At 31.3% G+C, this 14,322-nt stretch overlaps 2 protein-coding genes across 2 annotated transcripts; both read left to right on the top strand.

Annotated features, from left to right (window-relative positions):
* The first annotated feature begins 2,422 nt into the window (after positions 1-2,422).
* Positions 2,423-4,919, top strand: LOC111009314 (transmembrane protein, putative (DUF1218)). Its single transcript, XM_022282363.2, has 3 exons — positions 2,423-2,846; positions 3,266-3,522; positions 4,373-4,919. Exons 1-3 carry the CDS (start codon positions 2,655-2,657, stop codon positions 4,767-4,769), a joined length of 846 nt encoding a protein of 281 aa, XP_022138055.2. The 5' UTR covers positions 2,423-2,654; the 3' UTR covers positions 4,770-4,919.
* Positions 4,920-6,524: 1,605 nt separating this feature from the next.
* On the top strand, positions 6,525-8,969 carry LOC111009126 (heparanase-like protein 1). The gene is made up of 9 exons (XM_088124508.1): positions 6,525-6,758; positions 6,828-6,864; positions 6,951-7,134; positions 7,219-7,367; positions 7,444-7,683; positions 7,778-7,967; positions 8,090-8,215; positions 8,300-8,399; positions 8,508-8,969. Exons 1-9 carry the CDS (start codon positions 6,537-6,539, stop codon positions 8,895-8,897), a joined length of 1,638 nt encoding a protein of 545 aa, XP_087980634.1. The 5' UTR covers positions 6,525-6,536; the 3' UTR covers positions 8,898-8,969.
* The last annotated feature ends 5,353 nt before the right edge of the window (positions 8,970-14,322 follow it).

Genomic DNA, 14,322 nt, shown 5'->3' with positions numbered 1-14,322 from the left:
TGAAATGTGGTTAAGTGCGAAAATATCCAAACAAAGAAAATTTTAGATTTGAATGCTTGGTTAATTTTTTAGAAAATAAATATTAAAAATAAAATTGTCATGGGAAAAAAGTCTAAACAATTTCAAATTAAGTATTTTTAAAAGCTTGGACTTACTAGTTACTTTTATTATTGGCATTTTGTGGTGCATGCATCAAAACATAGATCCTTCTGAAAAAAAAAAGGTGGAGAGGGTGAGAGTAAAATGATAAATAAATAATTAAGTTTTATATAAAATTTGTAATTGACTGCCTTGAAAAAATGTCATGCCATACTTATGACATCCTATAATACAATAAAACATTTCAAAAAGTTAAAAATAAAAATGCTGTTAATTAAATTTTTTACCAATGAAATAATTTCATCATAAGATAAGTGTTGCAGTTAAAGTGGTAGAAATGTATGGTTGACTCAAGCTAAGCCCAGCCTTTTTTATTTATGTACACCAAATGAGGGGTGAAAAATTAGAAATGGAATAAAAGGAAGATTGACGTGGCAGCGCCACCTGCCTGAGGAGAAGAAGAATGGAGGTTGGGGAGAGATCAACAAAGGAGACGAGAGGAGAAAATAAAGAAAAAAATGCCACATGAGATAAAACAATATAAAATTAATTGACCCATCGTTTAAAAATTGCCACTTAAGCAATGTCACAAAAATTTGTATTAGTCAATTAATTAATGGTCAACGTTAACTAAAAAGACTATTTGACCCAATAAATATCACGCTCATACCTCAAGATGTTAAAAGGCTAAAATTTACCTGTTACCCATATATATATATTATACAAACAGACACTATATATATTATACAAACGTATATCATATTGTAAACAAACAATTAAATACAGATACAAATTTAAACTCACATTTTAGTTAGTGACAAATATTACGGTAAAGTTTTTAGAGATTACAAGTTTGGTATCTATCTAGCCAGAGGATGAGGAGCTATCAGCTAAAGAAACTTTGCTCAGCCTACTGGGCAGCAGCAGCCTAACGCCATGGATGAAGTTTTTTCTTCTTCTTGTCCGCTGTTGAGGTCCATACACTGCTCTCTCTGCCAAAACCTTCCCCAGATTACTCGAGCTGCCCTTCGGGTTCCCGATCTTCTCGGACTTCGTCGGGGGCTGATTATTGCCACCGTCACTGCAGCCGAGGTCGAAACTCTTGGAATTGGCTTTCTCAGAATTCATCTCTGTTCGTGCAGTTTGAGATGAGGAGGAAGCACATACACCTTCTAAAATCCTCACTTGTGGGAATATGTCTTTGTTCTCTTACAAGCTAAGAAACATAAGATTCCACTACAAAAATCCTAACCCAAATCTAATCTTATTTGTTTATCGTTTTGGAATATATATTTTCATTGTTTGATGAAAAAAAATCATTTTTTTAGTGGGAGTATTTTTTCTCTCCCTAAATATGTAAATTTAGCCCAATAGACGATCCTTTTTAATTTTATACGTTTGGAAAAGGATTTTTAACACTTTTTTACGATTAATTTCTAGACAAGTGATCGTCGGTTTGAAAATTCATTCCCTCTCAATTCTTTGAATTTACGGTCGACCTTTTAGATCAATGAACTAATTTATGATGGTTGTCTCAAAATTAGTTGTTACTAGAGACAATTGACCAATTAGAATATAGTATCCTCTAACCATCCCTAATTCTATGAAATTCGTATATATTATTCTTTTAATATTTACTGATATATATAGGAAATTAATTGAAAAAGAATTCTAAACGTTGAAGATGAATTTGAGAAAAACCTAAATACTAACCTTTTTTTCTTTTTGAATGAAATTTTAAGTATAATAAACTATCACTTTAACTAAAAAATAATTTAGATTAAGTAAATTTAATTAATATATGAATATCTCATAGAAGAATATTTATCGGAGGGGTGGCTATAATTAATCATATTCCAAACCTGTGGCTTGCATTAAATTAGAATAAAAACACACACAATATGAAGAAACATCTATTCGTAAAGTAATAAAGAAGGTCAACTAATATTTGATCCGCAGCCTGTATTAAGTTTAACAAGCTTTTTATTTCATTATTTTATTTTTATTATTTAGTTTCTATCCATAATAAATTTCTTTCCTAGAATGTTTTGTTAATCGTTATGGCAAGTGATTTTTGTTTCTTCTTTTTAGTAATAAAATAAATAAAAAGATATTTTCCTTATCTCCTCAACCTTTTAATTTGATTTAACAAAATTGGTAAAAAAAAAAAATCTCTTTTGAACTTTTTTCCTTAACAAAAAAAAAAAAAAAGAGTTTGAATTGCTAAAAATTGAACTTCGAAAGGGGAGGACGAAGTTTTTTTTTTTTTTCTCCTTTCTTTCTCGTTTCGATACTCGACGAATTATTTGCATTTCCCTCTTATTTATAAAAAAATTAATAGAGATGAGCAAAATATGAGTGGTGATCCCTAACTATTTGTTGATTTAAGATTGTTGTGTGTGAAAAACTCTTTTAGAAAGAAGCTTTTTATGTACATTGGGGTGTGGGAATCTTGTAGCTTTTAAGCAACCTTTGCTCCAAGCAATTCTATAATTCTCTGCGTGTTCTTCTCCTCTTCTCTCCCTATTCATAATCTTAAAAACAGATGCAAACAAATGAAGATGGGTTATGTGATCAGTCATCTGAGAAAGACAACAATGGCGGTGACTCATGAGGATCTTCTGCCAAGTCGCCGGAGGAGCCCTCAATTGGGCACCAAAATGGGCACTTATCTTGTGCTTTTCACCCTTCTTTTTGGCCTTGCTTGTTTCATTCTCTGCCTTGTCGCTGAGTCCACTCGCTCTCGGGTAAAAAACTTCTCATTCTTTCTCGTTATGCTCTTAATACTTAAAAGTTTCAGTGATATCTACTTATCTATCAATGAAAATACCGCGTTAAATAGAAAGTTGAAGGTTTAATATAGCTTGTAAACTATTATTCTTTAATTTCATCAAAAAAATTCTCGCGTCGTTAATGATTTATATTAACAACTATCTAATTTTAGATATATAAGCCTACACATGACGACCTTGCTTTTTAGTTTTAACTTTTTTAATAGTACAAATAGTCTAGTTAACCTTTGTTGTTAATAGCATTATAATTACAATTACAATTGGGGAGATGAAAATTCACTGTATTAAGTTAGTGAAAGTATTATTATTTTTCTTCTCTTCTAGCGGACGTGAGATATTGTTTGCACTCTCTCAAAACTTTGTATCTTTTGTAGGTGATATGGTTGGATAATGGAGGCAACGATAAGAAGGATGGAAAAAGGAGATGCTCATACAGCGGGAGCGGGAAGACGCCGCTGCTGTGTGGGGCAAGCGCGTTTCTCGGGATGGCGGTGACGATGTTGGTGCAACACTTGTATGTGTTGATTGCAGTGAGTAAGTCGCCGCCTCCTGCTCTCGTTGCTTGGGACCATACTTTCTCCCCTTCCAATTCTCTTACCTATCAAGCTGCCTTCTTCTTCATTTCAACATGGTAAATTCTCACGCATCTTCATACTTACTGTCATTAAATAATTGACAACTATTTATTATATTTTCTCTTTCCTTTCTTTAGAAAAATACTTGGCTCCTTGTCGTCACCGCCATTAAAAAATTAATGAGATAATTTTTATAAAAATTTTTTATTTTTATGTTTCTCTCTTAATTGTCAAATATTTAAGGGTGGTGAGGACAATATTTCTCTAGCCAAAGATTTTTTTTTTATACATTTATCTGTTTTTATTGTCAATGTTTTAATAGTTATGGGTTGGAATTCCTACTAATACTCGTCACCTAAGTTTTATCATTTTTTACATTACCTTCTTTTTTTTCCTAACTCTCCAACTTCCAAATTCCAAATTTGTATTTCACACCGTACCTTTAAATATATCATAACTTATCAATCATTTTTATATAAATTACAAGTATAACCCTTAAATTTTTAAACTTGTCTAAAAAAATCCCTAAACTTTCAAAAATTCTAATGTCTCTAAAATTTTAATTATGCATTTAATAGATCCATGATCTATTTAATAATTATTTTAAAAATTCAAAAAATGTGTTAGACACAATTAAAATATCAAGGTCACACAAAATTGAAATTCCAATGACTTTCTAGACCCAAAATAAAAAAATTTAAACTAAAATCGACACTTTTTAAATTGAGACATTATTAGATACGAGTTAAAAGATTCAATGATTAAATTTTTAATTTAACGATATTGACAATACAACAAGTGGCGTGGAAGATTGTCAGATGTGAATTAGACTCTGTGTTGGTAACGATATTGATAATAAGTCTTCGGATTTTGTGCCAAAATTTAATGACCATTTAACAATGACAGGATAAGTTTTGCGGTGGGAGAGATTTTGTTGTTGGTAGGATTGAGCGTTGAGTCTGGTCATCTCAACAACTGGTCCACTCCAAAAGAGAGCTGCCTCGTGATCAAGGAAGGTCTTTTTTCGGCCGCCGGAATCTTCGAGCTGGCGGCGGTGCTCCTCGCCGCCGGGCTGTACATGACGGCGGTGCGAGCGCAGAGAATGTTTGAAGAGCAAGAAAGCGTGAGGAGAGAGGTGGCGGAGAGTTACGATTTTGTCCAAGCCTCGCCGCCGCTGCACCCGATGCCGCCTATTGCCAGAGAGGACCCTGTAATTGGGCAGAATTACAATTACACCCATCAGGAATTCCCATTTTTGTCCCTCCTTCCATCTCCCGCCGCTTTCGCCAAAATCTCTCCTTAGTACTTTTTTTTTTTTTTAATTTTAATTTTAATTTCTCCTCTTTTTTGGGTGAAGGGAGATGGATAATTATTCTTTTAAGCTTCTTCTTTGTGAATTTGTATATAATACGTGGATGAGATTGCAAAATTTTACGAGCATGGATTTGTTTTGTTATTTGATTTTTTTTTTTTGGCAAAAGATACACTCGGTCTCTAGAATTGACAAAAATAAATATATTTTTTTCTGACATAGGAAGACTGGACTCAAATCAAGCCTTGATTTGATAAAATACAGTCACCAATTTAACCGGCCACCATTTTAATGTTAGTCATACAATTGTCAAAATTGTTTAGAGACCGTTTAGAATTATTTTTCAAATCTCAAAGATCAAAAATATCTCTTCGTTTAAAACTTGAGAGACTAAGTAGATACTTACTTTAAATTTCAAGGATCAACGTTGTAATTTTTTTTTCTTCGGTTGAAATTAATGAAACAATAGAAGATGAAATTTTATGCTAAGATTTTTTCAAGTTTGATATATACATATGTAGCAATGATATAATTAATTGGTTAAGCATTAGATTAGACTCCTTGTGTCATATTTTAGTAATTTCTAGAATCTTCTGAGATTCAAGTCACTATTTTAAGAGGTTGAGTCTCATCCCACATGTTATATCCAAAAAGAAAAAAAAAGAAATATATGATTCAAGATATGGACTAATAGTCACGTATGTAAATGCTTACCAATCCTTGCACTTATTAGTAATACGTGGATTAACTTCCAATATTAGTAGTAAAGGTAATGCATCACTTTATTTTAGTTGATTTCTATATAAGCACTGAATAACTTGGAATTGGGTCCTTCTTCAATTTTTCATTATTACGCATGTGAAAATGAAAATAATAGAAAAATTGCAATAAAAATGGATAGTTTTTTTAATTTTTTAAAAAACATAGAAAAAAATATATTTTTCTACATTTTTCTCTTTCGTTAAAAATGTAATAGAGATCAACGAAATGGATGCTGACTGATAAGTACCGATAAGTAGTACCAAAGATCTCATCGACTACGTCGTTCTCGCTGATGTTGTCCCATGTTATTTTAAACATTCACTCTTCAAAATTTCAACTTTGTTTTTCTTCTCTTTTTAGCCATATTAGTAGACAATTTTAACCATGTAGCACATGATCAGGTTGTGGAAAATTAATGCCATTTCTCATGTGTAACCCTCTCTCTCTCTCGTTGGATTGAGGACCTTTGTAAGATTGAGGTTTTGAATTTTTAATGCACGTTTTTTGTCTGGAGAAAAGAGACACATAATTAATTAATAATAATGAAAATTAACTCAGAGACTAATTAATCAACACATTAATTGAAAAAAAAAAAAACCCCAAGGTTTGTGTTTTAACAGATTTGAAATTGAATTTAGGAGTTTTATTTCTGTTTTCAAGAAGAAAATTAAAACCCATTAATTTCTTGATAGGAGAAATTAAGTTATGATGGAAACTGCACAATCTCAAAGCATATATAAACTCTTCTCCTCCAACTTTTTTTTCACCACCCAATTTCCTCTCTTTTTCTTTCTAATAATATTCAATCTTGAGGGTTTTTTTGGGTTCTGGAGAGCTTTTTTCTTTATCTGTTTTTTCTCATCAATCATTTGAAAGGTGAAATAATGGTTGCCATTTCTCAATCTTGTTCCCTTTAAACTAAGCTTTTTATCTACCTATTTGGAGCAATTTCATTTGTTCTGGTTTAACTTTTGGCAGGACGATTTCGAGTCAACTATGGAATGCCAACAATTTCTTTTGATTTTCCTTCTGGCTTTTGTTCCAACGATTTTTGCTCACAATACTACGATTGGTAAAATTGTGATTGATGGAGCCACCACAATAGCAGAAACCGACGAGAATTATATTTGCATGACTTTAGACATTTGGCCTCATAACGTGTGCCGAAGTTGGCCGAAAATTTGTGATTGGGATGGCAATGCATCTATGCTCCATTTGGTAAGAATCTAAGATTAAAAATAAAACTCAAATTCTAGTATTTATTAATGAATTCTCTCTTTTCTTCAGAATTTGTCTCTTCCCATTCTTACAAAGACAGTGGAAGGTTTGACTCTTCACAACATATTATGAATCTCTCTAAAATTAATCGATATGGTAAAAATCTAACTTAATTTTGCTTTGTATTGTTAGCTTTCAAGCCTCTAAGGATTAGGCTTGGAGGTACTTTGCAAGACAGATTGATTTATGATGTTGGGAGCTTCAAGGGACATTGCCACCCATTTATGAAAAACCAAACTTTACTGTTTGGGAACACAGAGGGATGTTTGTACATGGAAAGATGGGATGATTTGAACAACTTTTTCAACAAGACAGGGTATGTTATTTTTATCCACTCTCATTTTCTCGAACGTACTTTAAATTAGTTAGATAATGGTAATATAATGATCGTGATACGTAGGGCGATTGTGACTTTTGGCTTGAATGCTCTTTTGGGAAAGCACAAGACACAGGGAATTCACTGGGAAGGAAATTGGAATTATAGTAATGTCGAAGCGTTGATTCAGTACACCATCGAAAAGAATTATCAAATACATTCATGGGAGTTTGGTAAGTTAAATAATACCAAAGGGCAATTTTCTTATGATCGATTTTGATTTCTACTCATTGAGGCATGTCACTGCAGGCAATGAATTGGCTGGATATAATAGTATTGGGGCAAGTGTTACTACTGCACAATATGCGAAAGATTTGATTAAGCTTCAAGAAATCATCAATCGTTTGTACAATAATTCTCACTTACAAAAACCCCTGATTGTGGCACCTAGTGCATTCTTCGATGACTCGTGGTACGATGATCTTGTCAAAGAAACAGGCACGGGAGTTGTTAATGTTCTCACCCATCACATATATAACATGGGTGCAGGTCAGTACTCTACCGATCATCTTATTACACTATCTATACGTATATAAACGCAGTACCTTGAATATCGAGAAACCTTTTTTCCTTTTTTTGGTAGGGTATGACCCAAACTTGATTCCTAATTTTGTGAATCCTGCACACCTTAGCTTGGAATCAAAGGTATTCAAACAACTTGAGGACATAATTCAAAATCATGGCCCTTGGTTGGCTGCTTGGGTTGGAGAAGCTGGTGGAGCCTATCATGGTGGCAGTCCTCATCTTTCTAATGCATTTGTGGATGGTTTTTGGTAATTAATTAAATTCATTTTAGTTTCTTATTTTCTCCATTTAATTTAAATATTTGGAAATAATAATATATAATGTGAGTTTTATTTTGAAATAATTTGAATATGAATTGTTATATTAATAGGTATTTGGATCAACTTGGGATGGCTGCTTTGTACAATACCAAAGTATATTGCAGACAGACTTTGGTTGGTGGACACTATGGTGTCCTCAGACCCTACACTTTATTCCCCACACCAGATTACTATGGGTAATTAAGGCAATTCAAATTATAAAAGGTAATATGTTTTTTAATTAATAGAATTCTTATTTATTTGGTTTTTTTTTTAATTAGTGCACTTCTGTTTCACCGGCTTATGGGTCCGAGTGTCCTTAAGGTTGACAATAATGTATCTGCTTATTTGCGTTCCTATGCTCATTGCTCGAGAGGAAGGGTAAGAAATCTCTTTTAGATTTTAAGTGAATAAAGAAACGTTGTATTTCATATATATAATAGTTAGAAAAAAGTCCAATTAATATGCATTTTTTTCATTGTATTGTAGCCTGGTGTAACCTTGCTTTTCATTAATTTGAGCAACCAAACCGACTTTGCAATCGATGTTGACAACCACTTGAACATGAGTTTGCATACCAGCAATCCCCAGATAAGGGATTCTTATTTGAAGTACAGTCCAATGGGAGGAGTCTCGAAAGGTGGAAGAAAAACGTTAGATTTGTCGGCTCAAAGGGAGGAATACCATTTGACTCCGACAAATGGTCTACTTAAAAGTCCCACCGTACTTTTGAATGGAAATTTATTAGAAGTTACGAAGGAGGGAGAATTGCCAAATCTTACACCTGTTTACCGTCCGAGTAACTCTTCCATAAATATTGCTACTTGGTCTATTGTTTTCGTTGTCATTCCCGACTTTGTAGCTCCAGCCTGCAAATGATTTGGGATGCAACCATTGTTTTCATTTCAACCCACCCTCTTTTTGTGCTTTTGGGTCATGTAAGCAACTAATGTGGAGAGTGCAATAAAAGTAAAAGTTGTGGTTTCTAAGGTATGGTCTTGAAATCCACATGCAATTTTACAGAAATTAGTGTTTTGAAATTCCAAACATATGAGATATAATATTGTCGTAGAATTTATAATATTACATGAAAAAAATGACAGGTACAATAAAAATTCAAACTTACGAATTTTTTTAAAAAGTAAAGAGATGTTTAATCACAAGCTATGTTCACGTGGATATAGACTCTTCCATATATGTGAGTGCGTTTTCTTGGAGAAAAAAAACTTTGGTACTAGAAATGGATCTTAGCTTCTTTTTGAATCATGGTAAGCAAACAATAGCTTAGCTGAACTTTATGTGATACTACGTTTTTTTAATAATGTGATATTTTAATTTTGGTAAGGTTTTGAAATATTATTTTGAATTACGAGTAGAAGGTGGTTACAAATTATTTTTTGAATTACTAAATTGAGCATGGTTTCATCTAAAAAATCATGGATTCGAATCTCATCTCTACCTCATATACTAAACAAGATTTAATCGGAATAGAAACCAAATATTTAAAAGCGTGGAACTATAATTAAAGCAATGCAATGTAACCTAAAAAAATCATTAAGATAATTTAAACTTTTCCCAACTATCCAAGTTGTGAGCATTGAAATGGACCACAGCAATATAAGCCCATCCTGGCTTGCGTTGGGCTGACTGGGCCTTGGCCCTCATATGAAAAAGGCTCAAATTGAAGGTCTAAGACAGGTTAATTTGTCTGTATCAAAATATAAAAATATAACCCTTTTGTTTGTTTGTTTTTTTTTTTTTCCTTACATTTCTATCTCCTACTTGTAAAACGTTTTGATCCTCCATAAAAAATGGATTGTGATCGGTAAGCATCAAAGTATTTTCCATTTTTTATTTGTACTTTAAAAGTCTTGTTTCCCTCTCATAAAAATATTACTAACTTAAATAAGGGATAATATTCCAAAGTTGCAACAATGGAAATTATCGATATGTTGATAAGTTTATCTATATTTAAGTTAGTCACACTTTTCGAATGGTAGTATTACCACATACTTTTTCTCTTTACAATTTGTCATATCATCAAGCGATATATTATTTTATTTCATAGATCTTACATTATTTTTAAATATTGCTGATATGGCAAATTGTGAAATGAAGTAGAATGAAAAAAGAAAAAGGAAAAAAAATCATATTGTGGTGGTGATTGAAATTTCACAACGCCAAAAAAATTTCTAACTGCAATGAAACTTTAATATGTTAGTTGAGGAAACTTAATATATTAGTTAATCCTTTTAACTTTGATTTTGATAATTTAAAATCCAAACTTTACTCCAAGTTTTAAATTTGTTTTAGAATAAAAAAATCATGCATTAGCAATTTTAATTTTGCGCGAGTCCGAGCCCATTAGGGAGGTTAAAGATGTCCCATGGATTCCAATGACATCAAATCCTATCCTAAAATTTCTTAGCTAAAATATCCCTGAGATTTAGGTTAGGATTATATTTGGTCCCTAGATTTCAAAATGCGACATTTTAGTCGTGAGGTTTTGAAAATAGTTCTAAATGGTCCGGGTTAAATTATCGTTAGATTTTTTAACAAAAATATGACATGACAGTAGTATATATATGTGTGGCATATTTTTTTTAATTTTAAATTATTTTTATTGGTGACATGGAAAAAAATTATTAATTTTTTAACAGAAATATGACATGACAGTGTGACATATTTTTTTAATTTTAAATTATTTTTATTGGTGACATGGAAAAAGAATTATTAAAATTAAAATAAAACTTTCTCCCTCACCTTCTCTCCTCCCCCTGTCGTCTCGTTCTCCAACGTTCCTCCAACTGCTTCCTGATGGATCTCTAGCTTACCAGAGAATTATACTCTCCCCAAACTCCCTGACGAACTCCATGGACTCGACCCAAATATTGACGAAATCGATTTTCACTTGTTTTCTCAAATCTTTTCTCATTTCCTTCTCTTCTATCCCCCCTGGTTTCGTTTCGTTTTCCCCCATTTTTTCTGAATCTTGCTTCAGTTGCTTTCTCAAATCTCGTCTTTCTCTTCATTTTCTTTATCTTGTTCTTCCCCTGCCTTTTTCTCGTAAGGCACGAAATCGAAAATTCTCCATCTGTTCTTCACAATTAACTTTCACCTCCACTTCTGGAACACCACCACCATTACGGATTCTTCTCAGTTTGGGACTCTCATTTCCAATTCCAAAAATAATTAAGGTAAAAAGATGATGAAGTTACAGGAGTAAAAGGGCAAGAGAGGAGGAAGAAGCAGAAATTGAAGAAGTCTGTGGAGATGAAAATTCAGTCTGTGGAGATAGAAAATTCCACATTTTTTTCTTCTTTTCTTTATCTATACATTTGTGGGCAGCCCCATAACAACGGCGGACGGTGGAGTACTTGAGAAGAGGGGATGAAAGAAGCCTCCCAAATTGGGAGAGAGGAGAAGGGATAGGAGATGGGGATAAAATTATATTTTAATTTTAATATTTTTCCATGTCACATTGTCACCAATAAAAATATTTTAAAATTAAAAAATATGCCACACATATATATAATGCTACCATGTCACATTTCTCTAAAAAAATTTACGGTAATTTAGGGACTATTTAGAACTATTTTTAAAATCTCAGGAACTAAACTGTCGCATTTTGAAACGGGACCAAATAGAATCCTAACTTAAATCTCAATTGACTAAAAATGTATTTTACTCAAATTTCTTTTAATATTTTATTATGTGATAGGTTCAATTACAAACTTGGTTACTAAAAAATATTTATAGTAGATACTGTTCATTTAAAAAAACATAGCTCAATTGGTTAAAACATATATTTTTCTACTAAAATATTAAAGGTCCAAATTTTCACACCAACATGTTGAACTGAAAATGTTTATAATAGATTTCGAAGCTTTCCATGTTCAAAAGTATTAGCATTTTCTTTATTTATTTTATTAGTTCACCATCGCAAGGTGAAATATTGAACCATCAACTTTGATGCATTATCCACATGAGCTATTCATGAATAATAATGGATACGCTATCTATATGAGCTAGGTTCAAATTTCACTAAATGTTTACGAAAATATCACACTAAATTAAAATGATGTTAAAATACATAAAATTGAATGAGATATCTTTTATAATTAGGTAATTGAATGGTAACGTCATCTTCCTAGATGGTTCTGACATACCAATTATTATTTCACATATATCTTTTGATTGTCACTGTTGATTTTTTGTAGTTCGAGAATAACATCATATTTTTTTAGTTTGGAGCTATCTAAAAGAATATAGTAAATGATGATTAATTCATTATGATGGTTCGTGGGACTAGGGACCATATATATTATGTCGTGTTATTTATTTTCGTTTTTTATGATCTAAATCTCTATGATTTCATGTCATTAAGTCGATAGTGATTTCGTGACTATTTATCTTATAATTTAATGTGAGCGTAAAATCTTTTTGGTCTAAAATAGTATATTTGATCTGACTGACTCAATCATGATACAGTGGAATTATATTGGTATGTTGTTTTTAATTGATCAAATTCATTGTTATTTTTCTCTTCAATACAAAATCTTCCAGCTTGGCTTTTAATGCCCTTGCTTCTTCACAAAATGGGTGGTTGAAATTCTTCCTCAATTACATTCGAGCTAGTTGAAGCAACTCTTGTTGAGACAAATTTTTTTTAATGGTAATTAAGTATATTATTTCTTTTTATTTGTTACCTCTTGTCTAGTATATATGTACATTTTGGATTATCAAGCTAGCATATATATACTTTAACTTAGCTAATTAGTTTTTTTCTTCCCTTTTTATGTTAATACCTCTCGAAATTATCAATATCTTCCTTCTTTCAATGAAAACTTGAGAGTTTTTTATTCATCTATGATCAAAACTAATGCTAGCTCTAAATACTTAGTTTAATGGATACTCAGAAATTGAAGTAACAAGGGAAGAAAAGGTAAGTATTACCTCACGATGCTCCTCTTGAAATATCAATATTTTTCGTAGCTCAAAGGCACATTTTGAGGTTTTTTTTTTTTCACTCGTGGTGAAAACCATACATACATAATTCAGCTTAGAGACCATTTTCAACCATTTAAACCGGTCTCAAAAGATAATTTGTAGTTTTTTGAATTATGAGACTTGATAGAAATATTGTGCAAATGTACTGAAAATGTATTTATTACCTAATTTTAAACCTTTATTGAACGTCAAATTTGACCTGTATCAAAAATAATTAATTAGAACTTGATATGATTATTATCATGATATATTAAATTTACGATTTTTACATTGTGGAGTTAAAAATAAAAAATAAAAACTTTGAAGAACCAAAATTACAATTTTTTTTTAATTGAGGTAAAAACCAATGGATAAGAAGTTTGAGAACCAAATTCAGAGTTTTAGACTTCAAAACACTAAAATAGAAAATAGATAGATTGTGTAGTTAATAATTTTTTAAACAAAATTTTAATTGAATTAAAATATATGTTTTTTATTTATTTAATATGCTTAAAATCGACTGTTACCAACTCCTCAGTCAAACAAATTCAACTGATGTCTCAATTGGGTGTTAGTCAAATTCAATAGATTTTATTAATTATTTATATTTTAATTTGCAATCTCACGCACGATATGCTTTTCTTTTAAATAAATCGAATGATATTAAGAAGAAATGTATTTTTATTTTAATGTTAAAAATATTTAAAAAATTTTGAATAATCAACCTTATTATATATATAGATACTAGCAATAATGATTTATGAATCAATGGATTAATTTGAACAAAACTCAATGAATTAAGATATAGAATAACATACCGTGAGGTGAAAGATTTAAATCTCGTAATCACTAAAAAAGAAAAAAAAGAAACTCATCGATTTTAGATTTTTATTTTAATATTATGCCACAAATTTGTAGGTTAAGATTCGCACCTACCTCGTTTTAAGGAAGGTGGAGATGACTTGACCATTAAGTTAAGCTCACGTCAAACCACTCATTTAGAAAAATTGAATGTCAACTCTTTATGTATTTATACGATTTTTCTAATTATTATAAATATTCACTTAATGGTTGAACCATATCAATATTTTTGGAAAAACTAAAAAATTTTGACGTTTAATTGATATCTAAATTCAATCTTCTATCTTACATGATGATGAGACGTGTAAAAGAGATAAGTCTATCGATCTTGCGTGTTCTTACTTGTAAGATTAATGGATCATAATTGATTGATTTGGATTAATTAGAGATCGAGAAAAGATAACATAATCTAATCTATTTTCTTTCTTTTATGTGGTGTTAAGTAAGCAACTTG

The sequence above is a fragment of the Momordica charantia genome, assembly GCF_013281855.1.
Source record: "Momordica charantia cultivar OHB3-1 chromosome 5 unlocalized genomic scaffold, Mcharantia_2.0 BLBB01000005.1, whole genome shotgun sequence".
NCBI classification, from domain to species: domain Eukaryota; kingdom Viridiplantae; phylum Streptophyta; class Magnoliopsida; order Cucurbitales; family Cucurbitaceae; genus Momordica; species Momordica charantia.
The sequence above is the reverse complement of the archived record's forward strand: the minus strand, read 5'-3'. Positions and strand labels throughout refer to the sequence as shown.

What these genes read in the sequence shown, in the direction of transcription:
- LOC111009126 (XM_088124508.1), top strand. Translation starts at nt 6,537, where the DNA reads ATGGAATGCCAACAATTTCTTTTGATTTTCCTTCTGGCTTTTGTTCCA. An exon ending in TCTTACAAAGACAGTGGAAG is followed by an intron (nt 6,865 to 6,950) that starts GTTTGACTCTTC and finishes TTGTATTGTTAG; the next exon opens with CTTTCAAGCCTCTAAGGATT. An exon ending in CTCATTGCTCGAGAGGAAGG is followed by an intron (nt 8,400 to 8,507) that starts GTAAGAAATCTC and finishes ATTGTATTGTAG; the next exon opens with CCTGGTGTAACCTTGCTTTT.
- LOC111009314 (XM_022282363.2), top strand. Translation starts at nt 2,655, where the DNA reads ATGAAGATGGGTTATGTGATCAGTCATCTGAGAAAGACAACAATGGCG. An exon ending in CTGAGTCCACTCGCTCTCGG is followed by an intron (nt 2,847 to 3,265) that starts GTAAAAAACTTC and finishes TATCTTTTGTAG; the next exon opens with GTGATATGGTTGGATAATGG. An exon ending in TTCTTCTTCATTTCAACATG is followed by an intron (nt 3,523 to 4,372) that starts GTAAATTCTCAC and finishes TAACAATGACAG; the next exon opens with GATAAGTTTTGCGGTGGGAG.